The following is a 24,453-nucleotide window of genomic DNA, read 5'->3' on the forward strand; positions in this document are numbered from 1 at the left end:
CATGTGGTTTTTATTTTTCTTGTTATTGATGTTGTGTATTATGTTGATAGATTTACGGATGTTAAACCAGCCTTGCATTCCTGGGATGAAACCTACTTGATCGTAGTGGATGATCTTTTTAACGAGGCATTGAATCCTATTTGCCAGGATTTTGTTGAGGATCTTTGCATCTGCATTCATCAGTGATATTGGTCTGTAATTTTCTTTTTTGGTAGCGTCTCTGTCTGGTTTAGGTATCAAGGTGATGTTGGCTTCATAAAAGCTATTTGGAAGTGTTTCTGTTTGTTCAATTTCATGAAAGAGTCTTGCCAAGATTGGCAGTAGTTCCTCTTGGAAAGTTTGATAGAATTCATTAGTGAATCCATCTGGACCTGGGCTTTTGTTTTTCGGCAGACATTTGATTACTGTTTTAATTTCATCAATGGTGATGGGGGTGTTTAAATATGCTACATCCTCTTCCTTCAACCGTGGAAGATTATAAGAGTCCAAGAATTTATCCATTTCTTCCAGGTTCTCATTTTTAGTGGCGTAGAGTTTTTCAAAGTAGTTTCTGATTACCCTTTGAATCTTTGTCATATCAGTAGTGATCTCTCCTTTTTCATTCCTGATACGAGTTATCAAGTTTCTCTCTCTCTCTCTTTCTTTGTTAGGTTTGCCAGCGGTCTATCAATCTTGTTTATTTTTTCAAAGAACCAACTTCTGCTTTCGTTGATCTTTCGGATTGTTTTTTGAGTTTCCACTTCGTTGATTTCTGCTCTCAGCTTTGTTATTTCCTTCTGTCTTCCTATTCTTGGGTCCTTTTGTTGAGCATTTTCTAGTTCTATTAGCTGTGTCATTAAGCTACTCAGGTAAGCTCCTTCTTCCTTCTTGATGTGTGCTTGCAAAGCTATAAATTTTCCTCTCAGTACTGCTTTTGCTGTGTCCCATAAGTTCTGATAGTTTGTGTCTTTATTTTCATTTGTTTCCAGGAACCTTTTTATTTCCTCCTTGATTTCATCTCAGACCCACTGGTTATTGAGCATGAGGCTGTTTAACTTCCAGGTGTTAAAGTGTTTCTTCTGAGTCCCTTTGGAGTTCACAAATAATTTCAGAGCCTTGTGGTCAGCGAAGGTAGTCTGCAAAATTTCTATCCTCTTGATCTTATGGAGGTATGTTTTATGTGCCAGCATGTAGTCTATCCTGGAGAATGTCCCATGTACATTGGAGAAGAATGTGTATCCAGGTTTCTGGGGATGGAATGTCCTATATATATCCACTAGGCCTCTTTCTTCCATTTCTCTCCTCAGGTCTAGTATATTCTTGTTGGGTTTCAGTCTGGTTGACCTATCCAGTGTTGACAAAGCCGTGTTAAGGTCCCCCACAATTATTGTGTTGTTGTTGATATTATTTTTCAGATTTGTCAACAGTTGTATTAAATATTTTGCTGGCCCCTCATTCGGTGCATATATGTTTAGGAGAGTGAATTCTTCCTGCTCTACGTACCCCTTGATTAATATAAAATGTCCGTCTTTGTCCCTTACAACCTTCCTGAGTATAAAGTTTGCATTATCTGATATTAGTATGGCCACTCCAGCTTTTTTATGGGTGTTGTTTGCTTGGATAATTTTTCTCCAGCCTTTTATTTTGAGTCTATGTTTGTTCTGACTATTCAGGTGCGTTTCTTGTAGGCAGCAGAAGGTTGGATTGAGTTTTTTGATCCATTTAGCCACTCTGTGTCTCTTAACTGGTGCATTTAGTCCATTGACGTTGAGAGAAAGAATTGTCCTGGGATTTAACGCCATCTTTATTTCAAAATTTGATGTGTCTTTTGGGTAGTCTTGTCTTAGATTAGGTCTTTCAGTTTTTCTCTTAAGACTGGTTTTGTGTCTGTGAAGTTTCTGAGCTGTTTTTTGTCTGTGAAACCATGCATTCTTCCGTTAAACTGGAAAGTGAGTTTTGCTGGATATAGTATTCTGGGTGAAGCATTCATTTCATTCAGTCTTGTCACAATATCCCACCACTGCTTTCTGGCATTGAGTGTTTCTGGTGACAGGTCTGCTGTAAATCTCAGGGAAGCTTGCTTGAACGTGATTTCCCCTTTTGATCTTGCTGTTTTCAGAATTCTGTCTCTATCTGTGGGATTTGTCGTTGTGACTAGGATGTGTCTTGGGGTGGTTTTTCTGGGGTCTCTTTTGGTTGGTACTCTTCGGGCATGCAGGATTTGATCACATATATTCTTTAGCTCTGGAAGTTTCTCTTTAATGATGTTCTTGACCATTGATTCTTCCTGGAAATTTTCTTCCTGGGTCTCTGGGACTCCAATGATTCTTAAGTTGTTTCTGTTGATCTTATCATAGACTTTTATTTTCATCTGTTCCCATTCTTTGACTAATTTTTCCATTGTCTGCTCATTTGCTTTAAGTTTTTTGTCCAATCTCTCCTGCTGTATGGAATTGTTATGTATCTCATCTTCCACAGCACCAAGTCTATTCTCAGCTTCTGATACCCTGTCCCAGAGCTTATCCATTTTGTCATTCACTTCGTTTACTGACTTTTTCAGTCCTGTTAGTTGACATGTTATTTCAGTTTGGAGTTTTGTGATTTCTGTCTTCATATTTTCTTGGTTCTTATTAGTGTTCTGTTCAACTCAATCCATGGTTTCTTGGAGTCCGTTGAGCATCTTCCATATTGCTAGTCTAAAGTCCTTATCTGAGAGGTTGATTAGTTGGTTGGTCATTATCTGGTCCTCAGAATTGTCATCTTCGTTCTCTATGTCTGATGCTGGCCTGCGTTGTTTCCCCATTGTCACACTTGTATTGTGGGTTTTTCTACGTGTTGTGGTGGTATTCATTGTCTATATGATGCAGGCAGCACACTCCTCTGGCTCCTCCCTTTCTGGATGGGCTGACTTGCCTCTAAGGGAGGGGAGTCCTCCGTGGATGAAGCCTCACACTGGGTCAAATCTTAGGCCCGAGCATGCAACAGAGAAGACAGTCCGGAGAGAAATGCTTGCTTCTGTGATATAGCACAGTTCTTAGTGTGATTTTTCCTTCTTGTTGCAATGGAGTTCTTTCCTTAGAAAGAGTGCATGGCCGCGTAGCGGAGAGGAGCGGCCGTGCTCCGCTGGAGCCTCTTTTTGCCCCACTCGCAAGAGTTTCATGCAAGAGGACAGTAGACAGACATAGACAGGTCACACTCACAGTTTTTCACAGTTGGGCCCCACTGGGCCGGTGTACTTTCGCGGATTTTCCCCGCCTGGTGTCACACACAGGGAGCCGGCTTTTGCAAAGCTAAGCCGGTTTTCATGCTCTGTAGTCCCTCCCTGGAAATGGTGTCTGGGCGAGCGAGGTTTCTGGAGCCTCTTTTTGCCCCACTCGCAAGAGTTTCACGCAAGAGGACAGTAGACAGACATAGACAGGTCACACTCACAGTTTTTCACAGTTGGGCCCCACTGGGCCGGTGTACTTTCGCGGATTTTCCCCGCCTGGTGTCACACACAGGGAGCCGGCTTTTGCAAAGCTTTGCCGGTTTTCATGCTCTGTAATCAATATATTCTTAAGACTGTGACTCATTCAGATCCCCACAGGGAAAAGTTGGCACATCAAACAAGGAAAAATCTAAGGAAGAGACAACTTATGTTGATCCAACCTGAGGTGAGAAATCAAGAAAGCAGCCTAAGGATAGGCATCTATACTTCAGTCTTCTTTCTTCACTTCTTTGTTTATTTGTCATTTTGAACCATACCCTGTCGTGATGAGGGTTTACTTCTGGCTCTATGCTCAAAGATCACTCCTAAAAAGGAGTAGAGGTAATATATGGAATGCCAGGAATCAAACTCAGGTTGCCTGCTCATTCTCTCTCCAGGTTCCATCTTCTTTTCATCTCTTTCCATGTGTTCCCAATAGCAGATCCCAAATAGAACCAAAGGTTAAGTAAATACATTTTGTTGACTACACTAATCAGTCTTCTAGGTCAGAGAGAAAAATGAGAAAGAAGGAAAGTATATCAGGAATGACAAATATAAGACATCTAGCATAAGAGCCTAATATGCCCCCAAAAATGTACCGACTATTATGGACTCCAAATGAACAAGACTTTTGACCCAGAAAAAATTTGTTCACCTTTCTTGAGAATAAAGGAGAAGCCATTGCCATAGAAACATAGCCTAGCTGTTAATGTATATTAGATCGATCCAAGTTCTATATTTGTAAACTATCAACTGTAAAGGTAACATAACTAAGATAATAATATAAAAACAAAAGGTAATAATTAATTTTGAATAACTTTTATAATATCCAGGTCTCAAAACTATTTCCCCAAATTAAATTTTTCAAGATTTACAATGTTTGCAACATCACATCTGTTCTATTATGAGGTTTATGAAACCAATCTTTCATTCTTCTTGCTATTATTATAGTTTAGTTTTCTATGAACATTTATGGCCAGACTAAAGTCAGCACAGGCATGTCTGCTTTATCTGCATTATGAAGAACTTCTTAAAATAGTCATCCTGACAACAAAGAATGAGAGTAGTCTCTTCAATCTACTTTCCCTACCAAAATGCAGAGCAGAAAATTTTCCCAACTCAGTCTATGGAACAAACAAGAGTTCTGGAATCTAGAATGAAAAGGGGGTAGAGACAGGGAAAAGAAACCAACATTTATCAATCACATTTATCATGGAGGGAGTCTTTACAATTATATACTTCATTATTATCTCCATGCCATAGTGGGTGAATCTCAAGTTCAGAATTTTACATAGCAAAGGTTTAATATTCTAGAACAAATATGAACCCAAATTTACCTAATCTAAATTCTGTAAACTTTTGGTTATAATTCTTTTGAGTGGACCTGTTCAATATACTACCCTACTTCCTTCAAAACAGAACCATTTTCCCATAGAACTAGCCATGAGAAGGATATCTTGTCCCCAAAGTGACTCACAACAGCTGTTCTATTATAACATGTTCTATAACTGAACCTGTCATTCCAAACAAGATCATACAAATGCAAACAAACTTTTGGGTTGCTGCCATTCCTAGGATCAAGCACCCTTGTTTCTACTATGAAAAAATGCAAACTAGGAGTCTACTGTATATCAGGTGACCTTCTAGAACTTTATTAAGAAGGAAGATAAAGTAAGGTATATATATATTAGCCTAGCTTTTTTATGTGAATGCAAGAATATACAAATTAGGCAGTATGTGATAATAATTATTTTTGTAGTGAAAAGATAAAAGCATCAAATGAAAGAGTTATAAATCCAGATTTCACCCCCAGAGAAGCACATATATGGCCTCAATTCTAAGGATTCCCAAAGTCTTTATCATGGCAGTGTACCAAATAGCAAAAGCCTTGCTAATACCCACAGCTGAGATTATTTAGGCAGAACTAAAGAACATTTCTAGGTTTGGAACACTTTTCTATCTTTACCGAACATTTTGTTGTTGCTCTAAAAAAAAACAGTTACAAAAGGCATACTAGTTTTGATTATACATAAAATCAACAGGCCCAAAGCACATCTTAATTTGGTGTCATAATAAACAGGATTTTCAGAAATCAAGCCTGCTATTAAAGTCTGAGTTAAATTTGAGTAGTTTTACAAAATGGTGCTACTCTAAGTTTCCTTAGCAGGAGACTCTACCTACACCCTTGGGCCTATAGTGATAAAATAGAGGAAGAAAAAATACACCCCAATGGTCATCAGGAAGAGTAAGATGCATCTTCCTTCCCTTTCCAGTGATTTTAGGCATTCCCGTCCTAGATCTCATATTGACAAATAATTGGAAAAGATCTGAGGGCAGGCTTTACAAGAAGACTTTTCCCCAGGGTTGTCATAGCAATCTAAATTACCAATAGCAGCAAGAGAGTTATTTTTCACATTCTTCTCCCCACCAAACACTTTAAGGCTGACTATTATATAGAATGTTGGGAATATTAGATGGAGTTAAAGAAGTAGAAATTGAATGTAATAGTTCCTACTGCATAATTAAGATCCAAATAATCATAAGGATGTTAATAGCATTAGTTACTTTCTGACACAATGGGACCACAGAAACTACTTTCAGGGCAGAGGTGTGTTCCGCTGGTACTCTGCACTCTGCCAATATTAGGACAGCAACTTCTCTAAAATCAAAGTTCTGTGCTCATGTGATCCCAAAACCTATAAACTATGAGGATGATATATATTATAGAAATAGCCATCTTTTATACCTGCAAAAATAACCAGTCCAAAACACCAGCTGGTATTTCTCAGGATACAGCCTCTCAGGATTATCTTTTCGTTGTTGAGAGAGTGCTTGCTGTCCTTCCAAGAGAGGACTCCTGTGAATTTATCTAATTTGTTGTTAGGTGCCTCACAGATGACAATTCCTGTAAGATAAGAAAAAAAAATAAACCTCTTTATGACCTCGAATTCTCCTGACAAGTCCACAGTACTGTTATCATCCATTTTTAAAATTCTACATATTTCTCATTGTCTTTATTCCATCTGCAAATTAATGCTAAGAAAAATCAGATGGGAATTGCAAGATGGAAATGTATCAAACACTTTAAAACATTCCCTTTTGTGCTGTTCAAGTAATAATAACAATCTCAAATTAGTTGTTAAGGAGGCAGGATGGAAGAAAAATGAGACAGTATGGAGTGACATTGACACTGATGGCAGGCTTGGAACTGGAATATTGACAGCCCAAAGTGATTATTAATCTTTTTGTAAATTATGATACCTAAATAGGAGTTCATAAATAAATAACTATAAATCATACTAGTCGTAAGAGCCATGGGATGTTTTGTCCTAAAGCAGCTTTCATCTGTACTTCTAGTGTATGACAAATGGTTTTTGAAAATAAAGCAAAGACTTTCCTAACAGCTTTTCTCATCCCATTTCCTTTTACTTTTAAAGTGAACTTTCACACAAGACAAGATAGCAGGCTTCTAGTTTCATAACCACAATGAATCAGGTCTTCTGGGACTTATAATCAGAATTTCAGGGGTCCTACCATACCCCACCCTCAAGAAACCTGGCCCTTGTTTGTCACGTGTGTCTGAGAATGCGTGTGATTCCTTTCAGCTGTTTCAGTCTTCTTATCTTGATTAGTTTCAGAGTTCTGGGGACTCTCAAAGCTACCAGATAACTTGCCTCGAACCGGCTAGAAGATGTTTCTAGTTTTTTGTATTTTTTTTTAATTCCAAGCCCATTCCAAATTAAGGGCATGCCATTCCAAACAATGAATCAATTTGTTCCATTAATTCAAAAGAAAATACACTTTTAGGGTGGTGATTCTCTTGATAGAGAAAGAAACCAGAAATAACCTTTTATGGATTCTGTCACAAAATGTAACTATTAGATTAAAAAACATTGTGTTCAAACAGTTGGGGTTAAAATTTCCCAAAAAATGAGTATGAAGACTTATAATACAGAGGGAAAGGGAAAAAGAAAAACTAAATAAACAAGGAGTTGGGGCTGGAGAGATAGCAAGAAGGTAGGGTGTTTGCCTGACATGCAAAAGGATGGTGGTTCGAATCCCGGCATCCCATGTGGTCCCCTGAGCCTGCCAGGAGCAATTTCTGAAGGTAGAGCCAGTAGTAAGGCCTGAGTGCTGTCGGGTGTGACCCAAAAACCAAAACCAATAAAATAAATAAATAAACAAGGAGTTGTTGGTAGGTTGAAAGTAGGAGTCAAGAATGACATCAATGCCTACAAATTTCTCTCTCTAAACAATAAAAATATCTTTATTTAAGGACCAGAGTGATAGTACAGTGGGTAAGACTCTTGCCTTCCATGCAGTTTAATCCTTCACATCCCATATGGTTCCCGGAGCACTGTCAGGAGTGATTCCTGAGTGCAGAGCTAGGAGTAACCCCTGAACACCACCAGATATAACCAAAAACCATTTATATATACATAAATATTTAACCCAGAAGCTAAAGGGATAGAGTAGCACATAAAAAATTGCCCCCAAAAATTAAAGGGAGAAGTCTAGTTTCATCAAAAGGAAAAAGAAAACTAACAAGTAAGAAAAACTCTGTTTTCTACTACTATCCCACTCACCATGCACATAGTATAAATTTAGGGACATCTTCCTCTAACATGTGAATGTATTCCTTTCAAAACTCTTAGATAAAGGTTAGATTCAGTTTTCACTAGCTGCTCACTACTGACCAATCAAATTAATGACAAACCTTTCTTGAAAAGGCAAAAACCTAAAATTTCCCAGAACAAATGAAGGCCTCACGGCCCTCAAGAACTATTGTTTTGACTTTTGCCTTCTTTTCCTCAGGATTACAAATTAACCACCTGAAATCGGGCTACCCCAGATACCCAGTGCTAAAAAAAAATGCTAGCAAAACATTTGCATGAAGCTAAATAACCTGTATGGAATCATTTTTTTTATCTAAAAGAAAGTACTAAATTTTGGGATGCTCCCTATCACTGGTACTGAAAAGTAAATTAAAATTGGTTTTAACTGACCCATGTTGTTTAGTAATTATGTTGTGGAATAGGAGACATTTTTTAACTTCTAAGAATTTAACAGCTCTTTTTCTTAACTAATAGTTTTCATTCCGGAATATCTAAGAACCTTGGATTTGGTACCACCAACAAATCCTACATAAGATAAAAGTTGACAAAGTGTTGACAGCAACCCTTAACGTTTCTAGTTTTTTGACTTAAAACTCAATTTCTCAGACTTCAGACATAGCCACTTTAGAATAAAAAAAAGTGCTCTGGACAAAAACAACAAGGTATATAGTCTCTGCCAATAGAAATATTTAAAATAAAACAGACTAATTTGATCGTTTTTTATTGTCACAAGCAATGACTGACATGGAAGCAAATACAGCCTTGAATATATTGACACTGGTCCTCCCTGGCACGAAGGCTCATGAACTTCTGGCCTGATACCAAGGGTGTAGATGTAGACAGAAATGGCCAAAGGGTGCTGCCTCAGTTTTCAGAGGTCAACTCCAATTCAACTTTTGTTAGAGATCCCAGTGATTTTAGTACTAAACACGAGGCTCAGTCAAAACAAAATGGTAGGAACAAAGCCAAAGTACAGTTTTTCATCTTCAAAAGAACTCAACTTCCCCTCTGTGTACACAAAACACAAGCCTCCCCATGTCTTTTATGCTCCTTTACAAATAAGAAAACAAATTCTTTGAAGTAAGGAATTCACTTCCTGTATTCACTTTTATGTCCTCATAACTTCCCATATTACCTTATTAAATGTTTATTGGAAATATGGGAAATTTTCAGGGTATTTTTCAGAGAAAGTTTAGGAAGTCAAATGGAGTATCAGAGCAGATCTATGTTGAAGTAAGAAGTATTTTGTATTTGTGTAGTAGTAATAAAAACAAAGGGTATTGGAATACTAAAATATCTGATCACTATGTAAAGGAAGAGGGAGATGTTTAGGATGGCCTGATTCTCTAGAGATACAAAAAAGTCTAAAAGCACTCAAAGGAGAGTATTCTGTTTATGACTGAAACCAAACTACAAACATGCTTATAATCATGGTACTTAAATAAAGATTTATTTAAAAAATAAAATAAAATGGGGCCAGCAAGGTGGCGCTAGAGGTAAGGTGTCTGCCTTGCAAGTGGTAGCCAAGGAAGGACCGCAGTTCGATCCCCTAGCGTCCCACATGGTGTCCCCCAAAGCCAGGGGCAATTTCTGAGCACTTAGCCAGGAGTAACCCCTGAGCATCAAACAGGTGTGGCCTGAAAAAACATAACAAAACAAAAATAATAATAATAATTAATAATAATAAAAGCACTAAAACAAGAAGCTGGGCACTTAAAATACAGTCAAAACAATCAAAATATATTCCACTAATAAAGCATAATAAAGATTAGGGTAAATGCTTAGGATCATTCTTCCTGTTGCTAATTGTACTTTGTAAAAAATGTAGTGTTCATATAACAATGAATGAGGAAGATTTTAGTATAGATTCTCACAGTTATGCACTAAAAAATGTTTCAAGCACAAAGCTATTTTAATGGGCAATAAAACTTGAAAAAGTGGTGTCAAAATGAAGTACAAATGCAATCAAATTAATTGTAGTTGGGGGGAAATTAATGATATTTGTTTGCTGCTCTGAAGAGAAGAGCTATTATATAGTAATTTATCTAGTTCATGATCACATAGAAATTCTCTAGATTTCTCCTGAATAAAACATACAAGACTTCTTTCTGTAGTTTTCTGAGCAGAATTGTTAGATAATTTTAAGCCTACCAAACCTTCTCAAAGGACGATAGATATAATAGGGATGGAAGAGTGTTCAGATATTTACATCATAAACTCTAGTTGGATCCCCAATACTGTATTTTGTGTTTGGTTTTTTGGGCCACACCCAGTGATGCTCAGGAGTTATTCCTTGCTATGCGCTCAGAAATAGCTCCTGGCTTAGGGGACCATATGGGATACCAGGAGATCAAACCGTGGTTCATCCTAGGTTAGCATGTGCAAGGCAGATGCCCTACTGTTTGTGCCATTACTCCAGCCCCAGCTCAATACTGTATTATAACCTGAGTCTGTCAAGAGCAAATCCAACCACAGAGCATGGAGTAGCCTAAGCACCATCCACCTGATATGACCTAAGCTTCCCCATCCCACCAAAAAAGGTAAACAAAGCCTTCTCAAGCTGCATTTTATCTCAAAGGGGACATCCAGAGTTTATCATGAAAATGGAACTCTAATCCCTCCAAAGTTTATTTAATGTCTTTTTATATTATTATTAGCAGTAATGTTCTTGATTATCTGTGTTATAAATCTACCATAAGACACATATTGTATAAAATAAGATATCATTATTTACAAGCATTTCTCAGTCAAGGAATTTCTTAGAATTTAGAAGACAGGGGCCAGAGAGATAGCTCAGTGGTAAGGTGTTTGCCTTGCACACAGCTGATTCCAACAGACAGTGGTTCGAATCTTGGCATCCCATATGGTCCCCCGAGCATGCCAGGAGCGACTTTTGAGTGCAAAGCCAGGAGTAACCCCTGAGCACCACCGGGTGTGACCCAAAAAACAAAAAACAAAAACAAAAAAAATTTAGAAGACAAACTATGCCATTGTCCTGATAATTGGAAATAAAAAGTTTTATTAGGAACTTTGCCTTCTCCTCTTTTTCATGTTCATTTTTGCTTACTACTTCTCAACCCAAAGCCTCAGTCATTTATCATTACCATTATTATGAACATATCAACACTGACGGTCTTTGTCTCATGGAATTACATCAATTATGCTATTAGGTTCTGCTTCTTCCCAGATGGGCTTGAAGCCTATCTGGTAAGTAAAAAAAAAAAAAGTGCATATGAGATGCTAACAAAATCTTTTTGCTATTTTTTTAACCAAAAAAAATGCTGTTTTTCTGTTTTTTTAATTACACACATGCTATGCTTTAGAAAGGACCACAAAAATACACAAAGATTCCTAAAATAAAGAGTCAACCTTTCCCTGGTTGAGAACTCAATATTAACAATCATACAAAATATGTAAACTTGTCATAGTTGCAAAACACAGATCTCAGGCCAGTCAGTAACAATATGCAAAGGTTTCTTAAACACATTTGGACAATTTACACCCAGGTCTTCCCCCAAGGAATAAGAATGTTCATCTGCAAATGTATAATGAACAACAGTTTCCAGTTATCTATTTATAAAAATTTTCAATTCCCCTAAGACTTGAACATAAAAAAACCAATGTTTTAAAGTCATTATAAAATTAAATCAAAGTCATATATCTTCTCATAAAATTCAACAGACAACATCTCAAGTTTTACTAATGTTTAAAATGCATAAAAATATTTATCTAAGAACTTTTTAAATAACTGGATTTGCCTACCAAACCTAACTCTGTCTTGCATGTATCATGTTCTATGTTTGGTCAGCTCTTCTATAAACTCTTGTTAGGGAATCTGAATTCTAGACCACTAAGAACATTGATACTTTTATAAAAGATTATGTTGTAATCTGAGGCCTAGATGGACTTGATTTCAAATCATTAATTTTCAACTGTATATTTAGAGTATTCTTAGATTTTCTTTTTTACCATAATCAGGATTCAAGATGTCATAATAATTCCTCAAAAATCCAAGCCTATATCTACCCTATCTACCAGTCCTTTAGAGAGTTTCTCAAGTCCTTTCATATGATAGGTTTTTGCCAACAATCATATTAGGATTTCTTCACTTTTGATTAATAACAATTGTTTAATTCATATGCCTCTCCAATTCCTTATGCACAAATAGGGGTAATAATAATTGCCTTTTCCTAGGGGTAAGGAACTTAATAAAATAAAGTGCTTTGCATGGTGCCCAGAATATAGTATGTGTTCAGATGTTAACATAGTGTTTAGAGCCTGAGAACTTTAGGATCTTTATTCTCTTTGGCATAAGCACATGTTCAAATCTGTCTTCTCCCCTGGGCTATAAGCTCTTTGAAAGCAAGAGTATGTCTAACTTATTAAATGCTCTTTCCCCAGGCTAAGCACGTTCTGTGGCATTGTATTAAGTACACATTTGTCATGTAAATGAACAGGTGGCAAGGAATGAAAGAGATCTATGCTACGTCCAAAAAGGTCACCAGCAAGATGCTGTCTTTGGATTTCAGAGCAAAGTAAAAGAAACAGAAGACATTCTAAAGCCTTACCAGTCTCAAATTTTACCCTGTGTCCTCTGCAAGTTTTGGAGTCTCTGGTACAGTCATCTCTACTATCTACATCTATTATCTCTTCTATCAAGGGACAGGAAAGGAAAACTTAGATCTTCAGCTTTCTGTAAGGTGTAAACTTATGATACATGATAAGTAAACTATAGTTTTGTGCTATGCAAGTTGTTTTTTGCAAGTCTTGGGAAAAAAAAACTACAGAGTAACTAGAAACCAAAAAGTTACAAGCTAAATGATAGACTTCACACAAACAGATCATGGAGGCATATACTTGTCACGTCCGTGTCTTCTACCAGAACCTGACTAGAATTTCCTGCCCTGTAAACAATGTTGATGGACACTCTTGATTTAAACAAAAGTAAAACTAATTTGGTTTTAATTCCCAGAGTTCCAAGTCTTTTTTATTCTCTAGTCACCATTGGAAAACCTGAAATTCAATAATATTCACATTACGACAAAGGTAATTGGACATGGTGAAAAAAAAAAGATGTAGGGAAGAAATGAGAGAATAAAATAATGTAAAGATTTTTAGAAGACATGTAGAAAAATTTTATTATTCAACATACTTTATACTGTATCTTATCTTTATGAGGTACTTAATCATAGACTTAAGCAAGCTGCTTTAGAAATAGTGACACACAAGATAATTTGTTTATATGAAACACAAGTGAAACAAATGAGAGAGAACAATCACAAAGAGAGGAGCCAGAAAAAAAAATACAACAGGTAGAACATTTGTCTTGCATGCAGCCAATCTGGGTTCAATCATTGGCATCCCATGTGCTCCTTGGAGCCAGACAGGACTAATTTCTGGGAGCAGAGCCAAGAATAACCCTGAGCACCACTGGGTGTGCTCCCCCAGAAAAACAATAGCAAAAATAATTTAGGTAGAAAATGAATAAATAATTTAGCATAAAAAGTAGAAGACAGAAAGAGTAAAAATGGGAGATACAAAAGAGAAAGGAAGGAAAGAGGGGACTAATGAGAAGGTGAAGTTTTTATAGCATATATTATATAGAATATAATACATAATATATAGTATGTGTAGAGTGTGTGTGTCATAGATACCAGATAGATAAGAAATTAGGACAAAAAAAAAACAGAACCTGCAAGGATAATGGAGAAGTTGAAAGCTATAGGAAAGCAAGAATGATAGTGGGAAGAACTAAGAGTTTGTCCCAATTCTTTCAAACACTACGAGGCCACATTTTATGTCACCCTCTTGGTCTTTAAATTTGGCTGCTCATAAGGGAAATCTAATTTGTGTATTTTGTTTAATTTATTTATCCTTAATCCCTCTATTCATTCATCAGATGCTTTCTTGGAAACTGGAAATTATATTTTAATAAAACTAAACCCATAAAACACCATATTGCCTAAAGCTTTAAAATAGATTAAAACTCAATCCAAGATTTAAGAATGAAAGAATAAATTTAGTGGAAACTTTGTTCTTAACCCAGAAGTGTACTAGCTTCATGAATTTAGCACTACATGTTCTCTGAGAAAGGACTATAGTTAAGCATAAATGATAGAAATGAGAGATCTGACTTTCCTTTATTTAGACAATTACTCATTGCACATTTGATGAGTCACCTATACTATGAGAAGCAAATTCAGGTCTCACTTAATAATCATTAAAAATTATAAATGTACTTAAAATATATTTTATAGGTGCCAGAGCAATAGAACAGCAGTAGAGCATTTACCTTGCACACGGCTGCCCAGGACGAACCTTGGTTTAATCTCCAGCATCCCATATGGTCCCCCAAACCGGGAGTGATTTCTAAGCGCATAGCCAGGAGTAAACCCTGAGCATCATTGAGTGTGGACCAAAAGAAAATATTTTATAAAATATTTTCCTTTTATTGCTTTTTTGATTTTATGGTTGATTTTATTTACAGTATTATAAAATTCTTAGGAGTATGGCAAGACCTCTTTTTGTTTCGTTTTGTTTTGGTTTTTTGGGGCCACACCCAGCGGTGCTCCTGTGCTCAGAAATCACTCCTGGGGGGGGGGGTGACATGGGATGCCAGGATCAAACATGCATCTATTCTGGGTCAGCCATGTGAAAGACAAATGCACTACTGCTGTGCTATAGCTCAGGCCCCAAAGACCTCTTAATGTGTGTAAGACTCATCACCAAAGGGGCTGGAGAGATAGCACAACAGTAGGGTGTTTGCCTTGCATGCAGCCAACCTACCCAGGTTCAATTTCTGGCATGCCATATGATCCCCTGAGCCTGACTGGACCGATTTCTGGGTGCAGAGCCAGAAGTAACCTCTGGGCACTGCTGGGTGTGCCCCATAAACAAAACAAAACAAAACAAAAGATTCATCACCAAGGCTCCAATCCTATCCTGTCACAAAAGGACTACTTATTCACTTCTCCCACCCACCTTGCTGGTAACCACCAAAGGTTTCATCAAATCAAGTTTGTTTCATCATTTATTTTCCATCTCATTGGCTTATTTAGCTAGTAATTTATACTCTACACATTAGTGAAAACTTTCAGTAATTGCTTTGACTTCTTTAGGAAGTATTGTTGAAAACTATATTTAAATCCTTTAAACTTTCAAGATACCTGTCTGTAATGAAGGAATTGTTTTGAATAAGAAACTATTTTCCTGTTTCCATACCAACCACATTGGACGAATTCAGGATTTCTGGGTTAATGTTTAGAAAAAAGAAGCTAAAATAAATCATCAACTAGTTGATCCCTCTCCCGATCACCTGACCTCCAATGGAAAAGAGCCCATCACTCTTGCTTGTCTTATAAGCCCCATTAGGAAGTTTTTTTGCTCTCCCCCATCATCTTAGATTCCATACCCAAACTCTTTTCCTGCCTTTGTACTTTCATGTGCTTCCTACTGGTACAGTTCTGACTGCACTCTTCAGCACAATCAACTATTCAGCAAGTATTTATTAAGCATCACTATCTGTAGGGCATTGATCTAGAGAGCTTGGCTTGCATACATATATCAGTGAGCAAAACAAAGCCTGCAGTGTAGTTGACATGGTTTCAGGTACAGATGAACAATAAATAAATTCAACTTTACTCTCCTTGTTATGACCTTCAGATCATATAACTTAAAATTTTATTTTATTAAAATAGTAGTAGTATAGTCCATTCACAGACAGTGATGAAATCATGTCACTCAATATTTAGAAATTAGTAAATGATGCCATATACCTGACAGTGATCAAGTATTTTGGGGTGAAGAAAAAGTCAATCAGGGTAGAAGAATTGTGAATACAAGGATACTTGCTCACTTTTCTGTAGCTTCATGTCATAAATCCACTTAATTCAGTCTGTCATTTTACATATTGTTCTGATACTTAACTGCAATCAGACTTTTTGGAGAATGAGGTAGAGACCATTAATACTCAAGTGATATTTGTGCGTGTACCTTGTCCCACTCACAGATCAGTCAGCCCAGATGACTCATGTTGGTCAGTGAAATGTGAGAGAAATAAATCCAGGTGTCATTCTTCTCACCCTTACTGAGATATGATCTTAAAGATCATGGGTGTAGAAACTATGACTACACGGTGGAGAATGCTTTCCAACCAGCATCAGAAAGTAACCAGGGCAATAAGGAGACTATTCCTATTTACACCACCGCAGTTTGAAGTTGTCTATGACACACCTGCCACATAATGTAGATTATCTTTACAAATATCCATCTTGGTGATTAAAGTATAGCAAAAATAAACTGGGTAATTATAATCATTGTTTTCTGCCTTTTGACATAGAAGAAACTTAAATCATTCATTTTTGCCTTCTCATACATATTTTTGAGAAAAGATTGATCATTCTGCCAGGAAAAAAAAAATGAGTAATGATAAATTACATTGAAGTTGTTCTTTTGGGGCTCCATAAATATTCCATGAGGTATTTTAAGGAAGTATTTTGATTCAGGAATATATGTTTATTTTCTTGGATTCACATAACAGTAAATTTCATTGGAAAAAAAACCAGTATTAAGTGTGTAATTTGCTTTAATCTAATCAAAATATTTCTTGAGACTTTCCAAGTTTCCTGGCTATAACCTTGACTTAAATTTCAAACTAGATGAATATTTTTCTATAAAGATCTGTTTGTAAACTGGAATACTCTTCCTAAATAACTATTGTCTTTTAGTCATTATACATTATGAAACATATAGAAACATAGGAGGTAGAATTATTGTTTTCACAACATTTACAATGTGGCATTTGGTTTTTTTGTGACACCCAAGTATGAACGGTTGCTAGACCTAGAACTAGAAGTACAGTTGTGGTCTGTATTCATCCTCAGCAAGTCTGCACATGGCTCTAGGGAAGCTAAGGTCAGATAAAGAAAAAAAGTGTATATTACAGGACTAAAATGAACAGGACCTAGAGAAGAAGAATCAAGATGAAACAAACAGTGCACTGATAAAACCGTCTCTGTGGTCAAACATTTTTACATTTTGGCATGAGAAGAGAATTCAAGCTTTGATGCCTGGAGAATTTTATGTTCTTTCATCAAATAAAGAGAAACACAAACTGAATTTCAGATCATTTCAGATAAAACATTGCTCTTTGGTTTTGAGATATTTTTGTCTGTCTGTTTTTAACACTTACCATCAAACTTTGCTAGTTTACCAATATCTGCTCCAAGTTCTGAGGTAACTGATAGTGCATGGCGGACTTTAAGATTAGTTTCCCTGTAAAATCAATTAACACGACATAAATTTTTGTATGTAACAGCCTAACAGTATTTTGAACAAAGTAATCAGGGTGGAGCACATGTTGAATTCAACCTAAGATCTTTAAGAAACTCCCTGCTTTGAATGTCATTCACACCTCTCACACTGTCTTGGGAAAATAGAAGGGCTTTGCCAGACTCCTAAAAGTTGGCATTCTACCCATGGCACATCTGTGCAATAACACAGTAATCTGTTTTGCTCTTTAAAAGAACAGAGGACAATAATAAATATGATTTCACTAGAATTTACTCAGACATCATGTATGAGTTAGAGTACACAATAGGAATAGGAATAAAATTGCCAAATAAAGGAGGCCAATATCACTCTACTCTAGAGTCTATTATCAGAGAGGAGTTTTTCTTGCAAAAGATGGTCATGGCTAATTTCACAGTAGCTGAAATTTAAATGGAAAAAAAACCCAGTCTTCTTTTCTATGGGATACCAAGCAAAGTATCCCATAAATTGAGAATCACACAACCAGCAAAGAACTCAATGACAGTAAACTGGTCATCTTCTTCCAGACAGAAATACACACACATTAGAGAGATGCTCTCAGGCATTCATGAAATTAATCATCAGAAATGAAGCTCTAAAGACCATCACTCATGTCTTGTGATTAAGAGCTCACAAACCCATTTACCTCAGAGTTCAACTTAATTCTCCTCACTGTAACCTTCAGATCTTATTTATAGCTTGAAGTTCTATCTATTATGAAAAATTTAGTAGTAGAATCTGGCCACAGATGTTGATGAAATAATGTCACTCAATATTTCCCAAATAGTTTCTCCAGTTTTACTCCAAAATTTGTACAGCTCTTTATTTGAATATAATTTCTAATTAGTGATAGGGCTATTCAATCAATACATTTTATATTGGATGGCTTGTGATTTTTATGAACAAAGTGTTCCATTTCATCTAATTTATTAAGCTTATGTAGAGAGTTTTATGCAGAGTTTATTTTCCTTTCTGATGACACCAGTTTTTGAGTGAAAAATCCAGATTCACTCCTGATTTTAAGAATTATTTTTTATTGGTCTTCTTAACTTTTGTCATTTTGTTTTGTTTTGTTTGGGGACCACATCTGGCTGTGCACTGTTTGCTCTTTGTTCAAGGATCATTCCTGGCAGTGCTTTGAGGGACCATATGCTGTGCTTGGGATTAAACCTGGCTCCACTGTGTGCAAGACAAGTGCCCTACCTGCTTTCCTCTATCCAACATAACTTTCATCAGTTTTTATTAATATTCAAAGTATCAAATATTCATATTATAAATTTCTCTTTAATGTTTTACTATTTTCGAACTCAATGACTTCTGCTCTTAACTAAATCATCTTCCTCCTTGAATTTAAATTAAGTTTATTTTATTATTTTTTAGATTTTTTAAATAAGGTATTAAATGATTAATTTGAATTTTTTAATAAATTCAATTAGGCCTACAACTTTCCAGCACTATTTCAGTTCTAACCAAACTCGGGGAGGAATTATACAGGTCAACTCCTGTGTGAGTAACTTAAATGATAGTGATTTGAGAGACAGTGATTAATCCTCTTGTCAGATTGACAGGTTTGAATCCTGGTTTCACTGGTCAGAATTCAGGAACAAATTACTTAGCCTCTAAAGTCTTGATTTCCTTATCTGTACAATAACCCTTCTATAATACTCTCATCAGGAATAAATGATAAAATACATTGAAATGTACTTAGTGTTATTAATGTATAAGTATTCAATAAAGACCTGGGTATTTTGAGGCCACATCTAGTGGTGTTCAGTCACTACTCCTGAATCTGTGCTCAGGATTCACTGCTTGAAGTTTTCTAGGGAGCATATGCAGTGTTGAGGATCTAACTGGGTCAGCTGAATATACAACAAGTACCTTTTTTATCTGCATCAATATCTTGACACATAAAGCATCAATATCTCAATACTACATTTCTGACATTCAATAAATAATTTTATAATATACAGATAGAGCTCCTAAAACAGAACTGCTATATGCTTTATAAATTCTATGACATAAATCTAAAAACTATCATATTTCACTTCTTTCTACTCTACATCTTCCTCTGTCTTTATTCCATAAATTGCCTTCTGAAGAATTTCAGTGCTTCTTTCCTCGGTGACCTTTTATGGACATTTCTCTTTTTCCCTAAAGAATCACTCAAATTATTCCCTGGTAGATTACTTAATCATTTTGTTACATAATAATAGTTAATTTTGTTCCTTATTTTCATTTATGTTGTTTTTAGGGTAAAGATGTTTGTTTGTTTGTTTGTTTTGGGGGGATTTTGGGCCACACCTCGTTATGCACAGGGGTTACTCCTGACTATACACTCAGAAGTCGCTCCTAGCTTGGGGGAGCATATAGGACCTGGGGGGATAGAACTGCAGTCTGTCCTAGGCTAGTGCATGCGAGGCAAACACCCTATCTCTGAGCCACGGCTCCAGCCCCTTAAGTCTAAGTTCTAAGGTTTAAGTTAAGTCCTCTTTATGAGGCTCTTACTCTGAATAAATTTAATTCAATTAATTATTTCAAACACAATCACTTACCCATCGAGCTCAGAAGTTTCAATATAACATAGGCCATGAGGCTCACTACTTGACAGGAGAAGCAGATCAGCCTATTAAAAAAAATATGAGAATGAATATTTATAGAAGTTGGGTTGAAAAAAGTCATGTTGTATCACCATGCTTCTGTTTTTTCTTTGCGGGGAGTGGGGGGTGGGGGGGTGGGTACGGTGGTTGGGTCATGCCCAGAGATACTCAGGAGCTATTACAGATCTTGCTCTGTGTTTAGATGTAAACCCTATGTGTGTATGGAGTGCCAGGGCCAAGGGAGTTTAAGCAAACAGCCATAACTTCTGTGCAACCTCTCCACCCATTCCTCTCTGTTCTTTATCAGCTAAGAGTCCCTTAGAAATAAAAGTGATTTTAGAATTGCCCACCAACTCAAGTACATAAACATTTAATTTTGTATAAATTATAATCAGACAAACCCAAAAAGAATTTTTTTTGCTTTGTTTTTGGGCCACACCCCGCGGTGCTCAGGGGTTACTCCTGGCTGTCTGCTCAGAAATAGCTCCTGGCAGGCACGGGGGACCATATGGGACACCAGGATTCGAACCAACCACCTTTGGTCCTGGATCGGCTGCTTGCGAGGCAAACGCCGCTGTGCTATCTCTCCAGACCCCCAAAAAGAAATTTTTAACTCTGTAACAAGTCCTAAAAGAATAACTGGATTTGTATTAGCAAGATTTTTTTTAGTTCTAGATGAGTTAAAGAGGCCTATAAGACAAAAGCATTAATTCAAAAAGTTAATGTTTATTGCAATGCTTAGTAAAATACAAAGATTATATATTTAGGAAATACCCTGAATGTCCAAAGACAGATGAGTGGATATGAATAAAAAGTCTGAAGGGATATTATGGAGGGTAAGTTATTTGCCTTGTATGTGTCTAACCCAATTTTAATCTCTGGCAATAATAATAAAAGATTACTAATCTCAAAGCCAAGAATAAATTCTGAGTACTATCGGGTGGCTCAAAAATAGAACAAGGAAAAGGAGTGGAGTAGGAGGAGGAGGAAGAAATCTGTCTCCCCCCCCAAATACTAAGAGCTAAAATCACTCATGGAAAGTCCATAAACTTTAAGAGCATCATCTCTTCTAATAGGAGAACTCAGGAATCTTATATCTGGTCCCTAAAAAACGTTTTCTCTGGTTGACTCCAAAATCACTGGAAAACTGCTATGTAAAAAGATCATTTTTGCTTTACTTTGGCTTGTCTTTATTTATTAAACTGGCTTCCTTTATTAAATAGTCAAGGCATAATAGTGAAAAGATTATTAGATTATCATCTCCACTTGATGAAAAGATAAGTTTGTAGAATCAATAAGAAGACAACATATAGGGCCCGGAGAGATAGCACAGCGGCGTTTGCCTTGCAAGCAGCCGATTCAGGACCAAAGGTGGTTGGTTCGAATCCCGGTGTCCCATATGGTCCCCCATGCCTGCCAGGAGCTATTTCTGAGCAGACAGCCAGGAGTGACCCCTGAGCACCACCAGGTGTGGCCCAAAAACCAAAATAAATAAATAAATAAATAAATAAATAAATAAATAAATAAATAAATAAATAAAAAAGAAGACAATATATAGAAAACTATGCTCTCTTATGGAGTTCTTGAACTTCTATATAATCTACAATATTATATTTCTGTTGTACAAAAATTTTAAGTACTTTGTTTCTGAAAATGATGTTTTAAATTTCTTCAACAAAATATACATTGGTTTTAAAACAAAAAATTCTTTTATGAATATAAATGGTATAATATCATTTTTTGTGAAGGAACTAGAGTAACACAAGTAGCTAAAAACTAAATTTATTTTTTAATTTATTTAACACATAAATATACTCATGCCCAATAAGGACCCCTTCTGCCACCTAATCAGACAAAGCAAGGTCACTGCTGTCAAGGGAAAATGTAGGTATGAATGGATCTGAACTCAAGTTCTGGCAACATCAAGAGATCTCGGGGCCAGAGTGGTGGCTCAAGTGGTAGGGCATTTGCCTTGCATACACTGACATAGGATGGACCACAGTTCGATCCCCCAGCATCCCATATGGTCCCCTATGCCAGGTGTGATTTCTGAGCACGGATCCAGGGGTAACCCCTGAGCCCCTGAGCGTCACCAGGTGTGGCCCGAAAACCAAAAAAAAAAAAAAAAAAAAAAAATTCTCTGGTGTTTATCTAACAACAGACTCAATTCTTTCAATGCAAGTCAGTCTCATTGTGTTCACTGAATTACACTGTGCCTTATTTTCTGGTCTGAAGGTAAAACTAGGAACTCTGGAAATTCAGCTCTCAAGTGTTTCAGAATTTTTTATAGGTAGTGGGTTTCTTTTTGAGAAATAAAACAATTAACATAATACATTTCAATGTCAGGTTATTTTATTTCCCTTACTTAAAACTTACTAACATGCTAACATCAATCAAGCTAGAAATTCTCGATTTGGGCAACTGTAGGTTGTGGTACAATAGTTTCTGCTCACTTCATTTCCTGCATTCAAGTAAGAAGTGCCTAACTCTGGAAGTTCAGGCTCAGGACAATTAGGCCAATAATTCTACTGACAAAGGAGCCAAAGCAGTGTATAGAAGTAGTTAGGATAGGCAAAGTTTTAGAGACACAATCTTGGTTTAACTCCTGGCTCTCCTGTTAGCAAGGTGTTGAATAGTACTGACTATCTAATTACTCATCTATGAATTGTGAACAAGATTGCTAGCATAGGACCTGCCCTTTCTGAGGTAATATGAGGCTCAACTGAGATTATCAGTGATATAAAGAGCTCATAGTGTGTGGGACATGGAAAAAGAGTCAATCAATAGGAGTGGACACTATTACTGTCTTGTTCTTCATGATCAGACTTCCAAGATTTGCTTCTTGCAATAACTCTTATAAGTGGGACTCTGAGAGATTTGTGAGTTTTGCTCCTAAGAGGCTCAGCTGAGACAGGGAGCAAGAAGATATATGAATACTGCAAGTTATTACAATCCATAAAAATCAATGTTTTAACCTATAAAAATTTATTTACCCATAGACAAAGTAGCTGGCTTTGGAAAAATTAACCTAATCAGGAGACAATGAAGAGGTTTGTATTTTGGCAGGTGCCCTCTCTTACCCCAAAATTAAACTGACAGAAAAATAATTGAAGGAGACAGATAATTATCACATATATAATCTTTGTTATAGGTGTGGTCTTTTATTTTAAGTCTGAGGATCAAAGAGCTTGCCAACACAGGATTTTGTAGAATGGAGAGATAGTACGAGGCTTAAAACAGTGACCTTGCACAGAGATGAACTTGGTAAGATTCCCCACCACCACATATGGTCCCTGAGCATTGCCAAAGATTATCTCTATCCATTGACCCAATATTTAACCTGAGCACAGTTGGTATGTCCCTTCTAACCCCCCACCAAAAAACACAACCTCTCTCTATATATAGGTTTTAAAAGAACTTTGCAGTCTGGTCTCAGCTCAGAAAATCAAAGCAGATTATGTCTGAAAGGAATATTTAAGATCTTATGGTGAGGGGTGGATCAATAGAACAGTGGGTAGGGTGTTTGCCCTGCACACAGCAGACCCGGGTTTAATCCCCGGCATCCCATATTATCCCCCAAGGCTGCCAGAGCCAGGAGAATCTTATGGTGGTCTAGCATCCTCATTTAACATCCAGAAACCAAGGATAAGTAGATAAAGTGCTAGTACTAAAAGAAAGAAAGGTTAATTAATAATATCATGGCTAGTTACAAAAAAAGTAACCTAATCAAGGGTTTCATTCTTCAATTCTTACTCTATTCTTCACCCAGTCTTCTCACATTTATACCTGCCTCAATCTTTCCTGCAGGATATAACACACACTGGTAAATTATTCCTAACTTTTAATGAGTTGAAATATAAACTTCACAAGTTAATTTGCAATAAATCTAATGTAAAGTAAGATCACTAATTATAGAAGGCTAACTAAAACAACCATGATGGAGCAGAACTTCTAGAAACATAAAGAAATATCCTATCCTAGACTTTGTCCTATAACCTGTGCAAATACCAAGATCTCTAGCTACAGTGGACTGATTTTGTCTGCCACACTGAGCAGAACATTTCTTGGCACCATAAAAAAGACCTTAGGGTTTGATAATGAGCATGTTTGGAGCCTGTAGCTGGTTCCATGACAGTATGCTTCAGGAGTGGAGAAACTTTTATCTCTTAGGCCAAAGGAATTTCCTTCCTAATATCCCCAATACTTACTGTGCCTATACAAAAAAAAAAAAAAAGATTTGGGACATTGGTGGTGGTGGGAATGTTGCACTGGTGACGGGGTATTCTTTACATGACTGAAACCTAATCACAATCATATATGTAATCAAGATGTTTAAATAAATAAAAAAGTTTCAAAAAAAAAAAAAACCTTGCCACACTGGCCCTCCCTTTTTTCTTTTTACTTTCTTATTATTGTTGTTTTGTTGTTCTTTTCTTGTTACTATTGTGCTTTTTGCCACTGCTTTTTTCCCCTCCCTCTCCCTTCT

The 24,453-nt window shown here is 36.6% G+C and overlaps 1 protein-coding gene across 1 annotated transcript in view; it reads right to left on the bottom strand.

Moving 5' to 3' along the window:
* ATP8B4 (ATPase phospholipid transporting 8B4 (putative)) overlaps nt 1–24,453 on the bottom strand; it is a 188,588-nt gene that overhangs the window by 120,230 nt on the left and 43,905 nt on the right. Inside the window, exons 6-8 of the mRNA XM_049781708.1 lie at nt 19,923–19,993; nt 17,252–17,334; nt 6,192–6,350 (exon numbers count right to left, since the gene is read on the bottom strand). Of these exons, the coding sequence (XP_049637665.1) occupies nt 6,192–6,350; nt 17,252–17,334; nt 19,923–19,993 (313 nt within the window). The remainder of the gene's footprint in view (nt 1–6,191; nt 6,351–17,251; nt 17,335–19,922; nt 19,994–24,453) is intronic.

The sequence above is a fragment of the Suncus etruscus genome, chromosome 10 (assembly GCF_024139225.1).
Source record: "Suncus etruscus isolate mSunEtr1 chromosome 10, mSunEtr1.pri.cur, whole genome shotgun sequence".
Classification (NCBI taxonomy): Eukaryota; Metazoa; Chordata; class Mammalia; order Eulipotyphla; family Soricidae; genus Suncus; species Suncus etruscus.